Source organism: Lutjanus erythropterus, chromosome 3 (assembly GCF_056507025.1).
Source record: "Lutjanus erythropterus isolate fLutEry1 chromosome 3, fLutEry1.hap2, whole genome shotgun sequence".
In the NCBI taxonomy this organism is placed as follows: Eukaryota; Metazoa; Chordata; class Actinopteri; order Lutjaniformes; family Lutjanidae; genus Lutjanus; species Lutjanus erythropterus.
In genome coordinates this window covers 10628161-10640845 of record NC_139319.1, presented here as the reverse complement: position 1 = coordinate 10640845, position 12685 = coordinate 10628161, and the positions used below count along the sequence as shown (strand labels likewise).

The window sequence follows — 12685 nt, the reverse complement described above, 5'->3', positions numbered from 1 at the left end:
GGAGTGTGTAGAAGAGGAAACTGGACTGGTTTTCTGGAATAGAGAGTAGCTTATGGCGTGGCATGCCAGCAGTTAGCAGGTCTCTTGGTCCAGGCCTTGCCAGCTCTCGTGTGAGAAGTGAGCTCCGTCTTGCTTCATCAGTTCCGTTGGGTGTTGGGTGGATCCCAAATTTAAAAGAGCTGAATCTCAAACAAAAGTCCTTGAGCTGAAAGGTGGGAAACTGTGGTGTGTCCTCAGTGAAACTATTCAAAAGCTGGCGTCTTTCTAACACTCATTCAGCAGCTGCCGCTCCCCACACTTGAACCTTTTCACATAATTAACTGCTCGAGTGGATGCGAGCACACCTCTCAGTGACGTCATGTTCAATTACAGCTTAACCACTCCTCATTATTATTTCTTAATTAAACCATTCCCAATGGCTTAGGGAAAATGAAAAGAAAAAGAGGAACTGCAACCCCTCGTCACTCTTAACACAAATCGTTTTTTAGGGTGAAACACAAATAAGTTCATAAAATTGATGCTAAAATATTCTTAAAGCTACAGTATGAACATCTTAAATGTTCTAAAGACATATATATATATATATCATGTTCAATGGATGTATGGAGAGATTCATGCTTGACCCCAGAAACTGCAGTTGTCAAAAACTTCTTACTTGCTTTGGAAATGGCTTTGGGGCGCATTACATGGTCTTTGTCAGCAGATGGAGTTTGGTTAGTTGTTGTTGACCTGTAGATATTTTGTCGACTGTTGTTTCCAAGGCCTAGAATGAATTGTCAAGCTCCATTGTTAAGCCAAGATAAACACGTCAATTGCATATATTGAGATTTATAGAGGCAATTATTTTTCACATTCTCACATTCAATAAATGGGCACATCCACATACAGAAACACTTCAATTCACAGTTATGCACAAACACACATATAGCCCATTTGTTCATTAGCTGTTGTACTGACACCATGGTTTCAAAGACCGTGTGGGTGGTGCTTTTTCCTGCACGGTCTTCATTTGTTAAAGCCTCGCTAAAACGCAGCCACGTTTCACACCCGTTTACAAATTAACACACACACAGAACCACATATAAGTGTGTGTTTGTCCTCTTGTCCCCTTCTCTATCAGTAAGTACGTTAGGCAAAGTTTTTATCAGGGTTTCAGGGCAAACAAAGCACTCACAGAGAATTACTGAAAGAAGAAGAGATAAAAAAGAGAAGGGGGATGAGGCCGAGTGGAGAAGAGATGAGGACAGAGAAGGATCGGGTACCACAGAAAGTCGAAGAAAAAGAGGCGAGCGGTGAGCAAGTGCGAAATTGGGAAAGCTTTGAGGACGATAGAGATGGATAGGAAGGAAGAAAGAGAAGCAGAGAGTAAAAGTTGAAGATTGAGAGGGGATGCTGAAAACAGGAATAGATCAACAGGGCCTTTAATCCAAAAATAGTTTCCGCCCTTCTCCTCCTTCCTCCTCGTCCCTACTTACCTCCCCGCCACTCCCTCCTCCCCTGTCTGGTTGTTTGGAATGATTGAAGAAAAGAGGAGATGTGTGTAGCCTATATTATACACACACACGCAGAGTGTGTGCGCATGTGGACATATTGTGATCCACAGACAGACAGATGATGTCCATTACCAGGCCGTGCTGTCCGGAGCCAGGCGGAACAGCTGTAGCCAGATCTCACTGATCTATCACTGTTCTAATGAATCTGTTATAACCAGGCTCCACCAATCAATCTCCGAGCCACTTAATCAATTAAGCCATTAATCAGACACAGACCCTAACTGTTCTTGCCCGCAGGAGTGATTGCTTTACATATATACACAGACTTAAAGACACGGGCACAAACACAAGCACTTACACATACAGACACTGAATATAGTGTGGAAGCAATTTTAAGAGTGAGATCTGCATTTCTTTGTTGCAACAAAAACACAATTAGAGGCTTTGTTTGTTAATAAGCAGTACACCTGAATGAAATGAGCATCATGTTCAGATAAACAGAAAATACTTGCAGGTGAGATGCTGCAGAAAGCTTTCAGTGATAATTACCAGATGATTTGCTGATTTGATTTTCTATTTCCTGGACTGGGGCAGTTAATTGGTGTGAGAATATTAGCTTGACAAATGTGAGGATTTGCTGTTTCTGTCTGGTTTATATGATTGTAAATTGACTACTTTGGGATTTGGGACTCTTGGTCTGACAAAACAAGCAATTTGAAGAGGTCACCTTGGGGTCTTGGAAATTTTGATGGGCGCTATTTTCTGACATTTTATTGACTAATGGCTTTGACATACACTGCAATTGTTGGCCTAATTCTGAAAATGATTTGGCCATTACAACTGTTCGGAGTAAGTTGGACCGAGTCTGTTTCAATGTCATTTCAATGCCAATTCTTTGATCGAAAAATCTGAACACTGGAATATCTAAAACTTTAGATGATGTATGTTGTCAAAGGGCAGCTATGGAAAATTTCAACACACTGGATGTTGCAGAACTGAAGAAAACAGCTACTTGCTCTTTGGATCACATCTGTAGTGTCGTCTTCAAGGAATTCATAGACTGTCTCTCAACCAGCACACTGGAAGTACTTAACCTATCACTGCGAACAGTGATCTTTCCCGAATGTCTCAAAACAGTAATTGTTAGACAACTACTGCGGAAATATAACAGATCGAAAAGAGTGGAGGCAACGGGAATGACACACTCATACATTTCTGTAAGATTAAGGTAATCCTGAGGCAAACAAATGTGTGTTCGTAATGAAAGTTAGGTTAGCTGAAGTTACAGAAGTAAATGGGACTGGATATCAAACCTTGCTTACTTTTTGAGCACCCTGTTTGACTGATCATTCAGAGAACATGGACATCAGCGTGGATATTTTCCCTGATTAATAGGTCAAAAGCTGGTAAAACTGCTGTGCATGTATCCTATTCCAGGTATTCTGATTACTCCATGTTCAATTATTAAGTCCATTAAAAAGTATGTGACTCATCATCAGTCATTACTGTACGAGATGCCTCCTTTTCCTCCACCTGATCAGATGAAACAAGTGCTGCATAAACTTGCATCAGTTCGCTCAGGGATCGTCCATAATTTACCATTTCAGTGACACAAAACCAATATTATTTTCAGTACCTTTCTGCTCACTTGCCCATATTATGATTAAAAATATACTAAGTAGGTCTCATTTAGCAAATCGATTTTGATTTCTAATGTGCAATTCACTTATTTCCATAAATATTGAAATAGAAAATATTTTTTTCCAGTAGCTCTCATGTCATGTGACCCAGTGACTCCAGACCAATGCTGAATTGTATTACTACACTGGACAAATTCTTTTTACTTTATTCTAGTGCTTCCCTTTTTTTATATGAAATTTTTTATGTAAAATTCATGATTATTTTAATACCAGGCTCTGTGCCATTTTTGTCCTTTTTCTCTTTAGCTTCTTGTTTGCCCTCAAGTTGTTGAGCAAAAAGTGATGATTTTCTTTCACAGGTGCAGGGCACTCTGAAGGTGCACACTCAAACTGTGTACAGCTACTCATGCCATACACGCTCTCCAGCCTTTGCCACCTTTCCACCTTTGTCCTTAAAAAAATCCACAGAAAAACCTGAGCATTTGTGGTAAAATTGTGATGATAACGGATTACTTATTTGAAAATGTAACTAACTTTAATTGCATAACTAATGTGTTACATTAGTCATTACAACCAAAATAAAATCTGTCTTTAACCAAAGATACTACTTGAAGGTTTATCTTTGCTTCAGAATAGCTCAAAATCACTCGGAAAAGATAGATAGACAACTGATTTGATAATAAAAATGATCCTGACCAGCCCTTAAGAATATACTGCACACTGTAAGAGCATTGTAGTTTAATCCAGCGTGGTTTTCTTAAAGGAGGTTTCCCAAAGGGGATCAATAAATTCTAGCACAGTATTCACATTTTTATTCTGCTCCAAAGACTGTGAGTGTATGAGTGAGTGTCTTAGCCTTCAAGGAAGTGCCCAAGGAAATGCCAGGACATGTTGCCCTCCACTGAGCTGTCACATTCCTCCAGGCCTCGTCCCTTCACTCGCTGGGTGTAGTAAATGAATGGACTGTGTCTACAGCTACTACACAGGCTGCGGTGAACGCTTAGCTGGATTACCACTTGTTTCTAAAGGAGGCACTTAAAATTCAGTATCCTCTTCTATATGAGCCTTATTTACTTATGCTGAGGGTCTGTGAGACGCTGAGTCTGTGGGACAGAGAGAAGTGTTAGTAGAGAGCTGGAGAGAGATAAAAACAAAGAAGGGGTGACAATGAAGAAGGAGTGTGAGATAAGGGATTACCCTGCAGCATTCTGGATAAAGAAGACAAAAAAGGGGGAAACAACCTGATTTAGTAATGATGCATCTCCTCTTTCTTGTCTCTTGTGCTCCCTTCTCCATCTGGTATTTCACCCCGAGGTGGTGGGCACACAGCTGCACCACATCACTGCCTTTTAAAGCCCCACCTTTTGGCTCCAACTTTCCCCTGTCTTTGCAGTGTCTTTCATCCCTCACTTCTTCTCTCTTGCCTTGTGATATTTCTCCAGCAAGATCAGAGGATTCCCATTCTTCCCCTGTCTCTTATCAGAGGCGCAAACTTGCGGAAGCAGCACTCTTCTTTTGAATTGGAAATGATTCCTCTTTTCTCATGCCATCATTAGGCTCACAGTATGAATTGAACATCTACATCTATTTCCCATTATCATTACATGGCTCTCATGTTTTTTTTTTTTAACAATTCCCTTGTACTTCTGTTGTTTCTTCTTAAGGCTGGATGTTTGTTTATCAATTTCAGTAGCAGGATTTTATCCGGCTTCTCATTTCCGTGCTCTTTGTTTGGCTCTTGAGGTGATTAGAGATCGTCTTTAACAAGGGATTTTTTTTTTTTATCTCAAGTGCACAGTCACACAAAGAAAGCAAAAATATGAACAGATTGGACAAGAAGAGAGGAGAGTGCAAATTATATAAGCGTTGCAGAAGAAGGAAGAGAAGGGTGAAAGGCAACAGACAAGCTACCTTTTTTTCTTTCAGACAGTGAGCAAAGAGAATGTCAAAACCTGGTGACATTTGGGATTCCATACAAGGATGATTGGCACCAACTTTTACCTGTATGTGTATGGGAGACTGAGCTGTGCATACTGGCTCTGTGTGTGTGTGTGTGTGTGTGTGTGTGTGTGTGTGTGTGTGTGTGTGTGTGTGTGTGTGTGTGTTGGCATGATTGACATGGTAAATTGGAAAGGTCAACTGGTGCTAGTGTTTTGGTACAGACAGGCAGACAGCAGGAAGATGTAACCTTCCCAGAGTCCACATATCTGGAGGGAAGGAGAATCTAAGCAAAAGGCAGGGTTTTTTGCTCAAATAGAGGGAAGGAGAGTGTGTGAAAACTACGATTTAATATGTAAACCTGCTCTCTGCTGTTTATATGCTGTGTATAAATGATGGGGCTCCTCAATTCTGCTCAGATTTACAAAGTGAGACAGACTACTGAGTATAAGGAGAGGAAGCGTACGGACTGCAAAATGTTATCACCTGGGTCCATCAGGAATAGCCCCGAGGTCTGAGGTCAACACTCCAGCCAGCTTATTATTTCACTGGACAGAACTCTGTGTGTGTGTGTGTGTGTGTGTGTGTGTGTGTGTGTGTGTGTGTGTGTGTGTGTGTGTGTGTGTGTGTGAGAGTAGATGGGGTCCATGAGTCCTTGTGTTTCTCTCTGTGAATGTGTCAGGATTGGAAATTGGAGTGTTGCATTTGTATAGCCAATGATATGAATTTCAAATAGGTGTGTGTGTGTGTGTGTGTGTGTGTGTGTGTGTGTGTGTGTGTGTGTGTGTGTGTGTGTGTGTGTGTTTTAGAGCAAGAAACAGGAACAGAGTGAAGTGAGAGTGAGATTGACAGGGTAAATTGGAATGGTAAGGGTTTTGAGGTTGAACTCTGGGTTTTAAAACAGCCGAGAGAGAGACAGAAAAGACCCAAACGTGTTGCTAAAAAAGTATTCTTTGGCTTGGGGGAAATGTGACAGTGGATGCAGATGTGGGCGGATGGGGAGAACGAAAGCGCGGCTGAGCAGGAGAATAGATTGTCACCGAGGGCGAGGGGTGTCTGGTTGTATGTAGATGGGTGGAAGGAAGGGAAGGCCCGGCGGGACTGTTTATGCGTCGGAAGGGGGGGAGGGGTGAGTCATGGAGGGTTTGGGGATACTGTAGTTAATAGGTGACCCACAGCGAGGGACTCGGCAGGGTCAGCAACTGCACAGGCTAGCTGGAAACAGCAAACTGCCTTTACACACTCAAAATGACAGATGCAGCTCACTGGATTGTTGAATTGAACAACAGACACAACACACAAATACTACTGTACTTAATCCCTGTTATATTCACACAGACACATAGACATCCAATAGAGCACAGTCATATACACAGACACTGTAGCAGACACACACAGAGGACACGGTGACCTGCTTGTTTGTAGGTCCTTCAGGCAGCTGAATACACAATAGTGAATTCATGAATACAAATCAAACTCAAGGCTGAGACACTCTTAAGCACACACTAATATTTTCAAATCACCTCAAACTAAACACATCACATTACCATCAACCATGATACTGAGTGCTGGCCTGTTTTGTATAAATACAGGGCTAAAGAGATGGATCAGGAAAGCATCTGTAATTACAGTAATTATGTCTAGAGATGGGACTGATCCAATCCAGTGTAGGCATCAGGGCCCGATATTGACATATGGTATTCATCTGGTATCAGACTCACGACTCAGATCTGCATTTTGATGTAAATACCTCAACACCATGTGTGTGCCATGCACTTTGTTAACACTTTGCAATCAAAACTGAGAGCTGAATAGTAGTTTTCCCCTGCCTTTGCATGTAATGTAAGAAAAAGGATTATCATATTATCTATGATAGAGGTATAGTAAAGGAATGTACTAGCCATTTTACTCATGATGTAACAATAAACCAGCATAAAACTGATATTTACTAACATAAACATTGTTCTGAACAAACACATTACAAGCACATTACAAGTGCATGACAAACACATTGCAAACAGTAACAAACATTTGGAACACCAAATACAAAATTTAGAGTTTCAGCCATGCATCATGGGAAATTATGCAAATGAGGGCCATCTCTAAGCCTATCAGCTGCACATTTGAATATCACAATCCTGAACCCCCACAATGTTTGAAGGATGCCATTGCACAGGTTACATTACACATAATAATGATGATAATAATAATAATAATAATAATAATAATAATAATAATAATGATAATAATAATAAGATGTTACTGAATCTGCAAGCCTTATCTCCTCGGGCAGGTCCTTCCAAAGTCGAGGGGCCCTGATGGAGAAAGCGCGGTCACCTTTAGGTTTAAGCCTCGACTTTGGAACAGCTATGAGACCCCCTAAGGCTGCGTACTGGCTCATAGGGAGTTAACGTTTCAGCTATGTAGCTAGGGGCCAGACCCAGTTGGGCTTTAAAAGTGATCAGTAAAATATTAAAATCAATTCTAAAACGTACGGGATGCCAATGGAGGGAACCCAGGATTGGAGTGATGTGATGTCGTCTGTTAAAACCAGTAAAAAGCCTAGCTTACTTACTTAATAATACTACTAATAATAATAAGAGTCCTGGTATTGGTATAGTATCGGTATCTGCAGATATCTAAATTCAGATATTGGAACTGAAAATTTATCTGCTGTAAACTGTACATCAATACACACCTTGATTAAGACAACAGATTTCAAAAGGTTCAGATGAACAATGAGGGAAGTGAAAGTTACCAGAAAAATGTTTGGTGGATTCAGCTCTATGTACATCAGATGGTTTGTTGTGTCATGCGCACACACAGACACACACACACTCGCGCTCTGTCTGCAGTCCCCTGATGTCCCCATTGTTTCTCTGTTCCAGTTTGAAACTGAAGATGAGTCAGTATGACACATAATTTGAATACACACGCAGAGTTGTATGCCCCCCAGACCTAAGCCTGCACGTTACTGTGTGTACGTGTGTGTGTACGTGTGTGTGTACGTGTGTGTGTACGTGTGTGTGTGTGTGTGTGTGTGTGTGTGTGTGTGTGTGTGTGTGTGTGTGCACGAGTGCATGCTGACCCCCTTTTAGACTCAAAATAATAGACTTCCCAGTAATGCTACTTAAAAGCACAAACTGTGTTCTATTTAAACAGCTGTGTTTAGGTGTATTTACAATAGGTCTGGGGCTGTTTTTTTTTTATTCTATTCCCGACCTGTTTTGATAGCTATATTAAAATTACGCTTTTTAGACTGGTGTATGTGTGTGCCTTGATTTTTAGAGAGCAGTGTTATGCCCGCCTGTGCCTCAGCATCATCTGAGCCAAGTTGTACTTTTGCCTTTGTTTCTTTCTTTTCTAAATTCAGTAAAAATACACACATAGAGCTGTCTCTTGAAACTGCTTTGGCCTCAATCCTGATCTAAGTCTTCCAGTATCGAATATTTGCAGATACTGAGTCCAATCAGATATTTGTATTTACCAAAATGTTGATTAAACATGTATCTTACACATAACATGTAGCCTCCTTAATTTGCAGTACAGACACAAACTTGCTGAGAACACACCAACCTGTCAATAACAAACCCCAGCTCATCTGAAATGCTTAACCTGATCCCAACCTCACCCTAACTCTATACAGTTATTTCTGCTGTCAAAAGTGACTGTTTCAATTTACCAAGTGATCATTGGCTGAATGCATCTGTGGTTGTCATAGTTACTACAGCTGTTATGTTTTATGTGACACGTTTACTCAAACAGGCTCCAGAGATTAATATTTATATTTAGAAAAGTTATTAGAGACAGACATTCACAGGAAGAACAACTTATTGTTTTGAACATATTCTGTAAAAACAAACAATGGTCAAAATGAGTGTCAGTTCATGATGTGTTTCCTCAAACTCAACAACAACAAGACTCTGAAGATGAACATTGTATTGAAAACCTAAATAAAGACACATTCAGGATGTTCAAGGACAGCTTTCTATTTTCTTTGTTTCAATATCTGTCATAACTACGTCAACCATTAAGGTGATGGTTAGAATTTAACAGGGTCAGGTGTTAAACCAGAACACCAGCTGAAAATACTTCTACCTGTAAGTTTTGTACGCCGCTTTTAAAATACAGACAAGAAATTTGAACGAAAATCTGTGGATCTGTGGATTTTGCTAACCACTGAAACCAAATATTTTTTTCACATTCACACAACCTTATTTTAACTCATATGCAGGGTGCTCATACACACTGTGGAACCCTGCTGGCTTATAACAGCTGTTCAACACAAACAGTCTAAGGTGGACAAAACACAGAGTAAAGAAAGGATAAGTAGGCTATAACCATTCTAACTATTCTAATTATCTTTCATTTGTTTCTATCTGTGGGATGTCGCTCGTTATTCTGTGACTCACTCTGTATTTTTTGAGTGTTTTGTCAGTCTGATTGTTAATTGGGGTGCTTTAACCGTACGCTCTCCCTCATGCCTCTCGGCACATGGAGAGCCGTTTTCTCTCTTACTCTACTGCTGTATGCCGGACCGTTACGGTGTCTCCATTTCTCACAGCAGCAGGTTTTATGTTGTTTCCAGTTTCTTTTCCTCATGGTGAATATCAGGTACTGTATTGTCTCTGTGCCATCTGTGCACATATGATGTACTGCGATGCGCTATTGCTTTGCTTGGCTACAATCACTGACACCCCTTATAAATGCACTCAAGTTACCACCAACTCTCTGAAGACCCTAATAATTTTTACTCTAACTGTGTGTGGCTATTAGTGTTATATATATAATATTACCTACTTTGAATAAGTGCAGATAGCACCAGATGACCATGATGCTGTTTGCTTGGCAGCACAGTTAGGGGTGCATTTCACCTTTTGTGGCTGCTTAGGGATTACAGTTTCTTTTTGTCTTATTTGTGCAGGTTGAGCAGCGACATTGCACAATCCTTTAGTGAATTTGCCTGTCAGGTTTGTGTTAATAGCTTTACCTGCTGTAAATAATACAAATGCAATCCAAAGCAACAGTTCAGTAATGAATTCTTCAGTCATAAAGGTTATATTGTTCAGTTTTCATGCCTCTGTTCCAATAACAGCTGTGGCCTTTGGCTTTATGTTTTTGGGGTGCCCGACTGTCCCTTTCTTGGAAACGCAGAATCTCAAGGATGCCTGATATGGAATTTCTTCAAACTTGGCACAAATGACCACTTGGATTCAAAGATAAACTGATTAGAGCTTGGTGGTCAAAGGTCAAAAGTCAATAAAAGTTGATAGAATTTCTTTAAATTTGGCACAAATATCCACTTGGATTCAAGGATGAACTGATTGGAATTTGAGGTCAAAGGTCACAGTGACCTCACAATACATGTTTTTGGCCACAAGAATTGAATCATTGAATCATTGATTAATCTTTCCATTATTTTTATTTACTTTTATTCACTTCAAAATTACTCAAACCATTTAATTTGTTTTCAAAATAGTTGACAATGAATTTAATAATCAATTAATAATCGATTAATCGTTGCTGCTCTAAAAATTTCACACAAATGTCTTGTAGGATAAAATGATGAGGTGATGATGTTTTATATCCAAACGGTCAAGGTTCAGCTTCACTTTGACATCATAATGTGCAGCTCTCTATCAGTCCTCTGTACTCCTCTGTAACAATAGTCACTGACTAAGAGACAGCACGTTTCTCAATGGAGATTATTCCCTGGAATCACACGTCAATACAGTGATAACATCCATTTGTCCACTTTTATTAAAATCCTTGTTGTTGAATTGTAGTCAGTTAAACTGCTAGGTGTTACAAATATTTTATCCCTATTTTTCAACAATATTATATGAGCTGCTTGTGTTTAGACAAGCAGTCATGGACAATGTTATTCTGATGCTAATAGAAAAACTTTGTCCAAATGAAAAAATAAAGTCAGAGTAAACAAGGCAGACATTACCTGGCAGACATTCAGTGCCAACTTTGAGCAGTTGTCAGTTTCTTAACTTTATTGACACGTTTTGGAAGCACTGAGGTTCAACAACAACCCTTCACAACACATTTATCTTTATTCACTGAAACAATGAAAACATCTGAACTGTTTGTGTCTGAAGCTCCTCCTTTCTTTCTCCTCCCTTATCTTTTTTCCAGTATTGTCTTTTAGCAACTTTTGTTTTTCTTACTCATCAACTAGCTTGCTCACTCTTTATCACTTGATCTTATACACCGTGTGTATGAGTGTGTGTGTGTGTGTGTGTGTGTGTGTGTGTGTGTGTGTGTGTCCATCGCACTGGCAGAACAAACTTTGCGCTAATGCTGATGTGAAACATCAGAATCTAAATTAAGGTCCTGACGCACATTTTCACCACACGCACACTCTCAGATCGAAACAAATATACACACAAACACACACACACTGTATTCAAGTGTTGAGTGAGTGGCTGAGTGTCTGAATAGGAGCGTGAAGGGGTATTGTATTGATAGATGAATAGTGAATGTAGATTTTCTGCCAGTAGAATGTCAATGCCATCATTTTCTCGCAGCCTACAGTCTTGCTACCTCCAGACTTATGACAAATACAGGCAGAAAGGCAGAGAAGGGAAGATAGACGAGGAGAAGAAGAAAAGAGTGAATGAGAGAGACAAAATTTGGTAGCTGGCAGTTGATGGATGGGCTGCAAACAGCTCGTCTTCCTCTGGACTTCATGATAACATGCCATTCTCTCTTCCTCTGTGTCTCGTCCTCCCTCTCATCCATTTCTCTGTCTGTATTTGTTTTTTCCTCTTTCTCAGGGAAGGAGACTTCTTTTCCTTTGTGCCTCCTCAACTCTGAAACGCCTTAGAGCTGCTGATTTGTGAAAAGCCTGTATTTTCTTTTGGTCTTTTTAATGTGTATTTGCTAAATGTGTCTTTTTGCCGCACCCCGAGGAAACACTTGAAATCTAAATTATATCTCTCCTGTTTTCCCCTTTCCCCCACTCCCTATCTCCACTTTTGTCCCACTTCTTTTCATCTTATTCTCTTTGGCTGACGGACAGTTGGTAAGAAGAACCGCGGGTCAACAGGTAAAGAACCCATTTACATTTACATTATCTTCCCTGCTCTTTCTCTCTGGCTCCTTTCTCCCTCTCTATCTAAACAGAGACAAATATTGCTGTGACCCTTTGCTCCTACCAGAGGGCTGGAGCTAAAGGCTGCTCAGCTAAATGCTTTTCTGAAGGTCACATTGGCAGCAGTGGTGGCTACATGCTGTAAAATATGTTCCACCAGTGCATCTTAACTGTTTCTGCCTCATGGCTATCGAGAAAAACCTACAGCTGGACACCTCTAACCTCAAGGTCAGGCAGCTGAAGGCCTGTAACCATTGGGTAATATAGTGAAATATTCTGATCACTTTCAGTATGGGTGCAATGGAACACTTATTTGTCGTGATCCATTCAGCACAAAATATTTACCTCAATCATGGCCTGCAAACAAAATTAATTTTTAAAACTGTACTGTCTTTTTACTGTCTTTACACAAGGAGAACATAAACGCTAAAGTGCAAGGAGAGTTTTTTTTTCCTGTAAATCAGTAATGTGCAGCACAGTGTTTGTCTGCGTAGGCAGCGTGAAGCTATAAA

General features: G+C 40.2%; 1 protein-coding gene across 1 annotated transcript in view; it reads left to right on the top strand.

Annotated features, from left to right (window-relative positions):
- LOC146329694 (protein sidekick-1-like) overlaps window positions 1-12685 on the top strand; it is a 334563-nt gene that overhangs the window by 179196 nt on the left and 142682 nt on the right. Inside the window, exon 6 of the mRNA XM_084714965.1 lies at window positions 12102-12128. Within this exon, the coding sequence (XP_084571091.1) occupies window positions 12102-12128 (27 nt within the window). The remainder of the gene's footprint in view (window positions 1-12101; window positions 12129-12685) is intronic.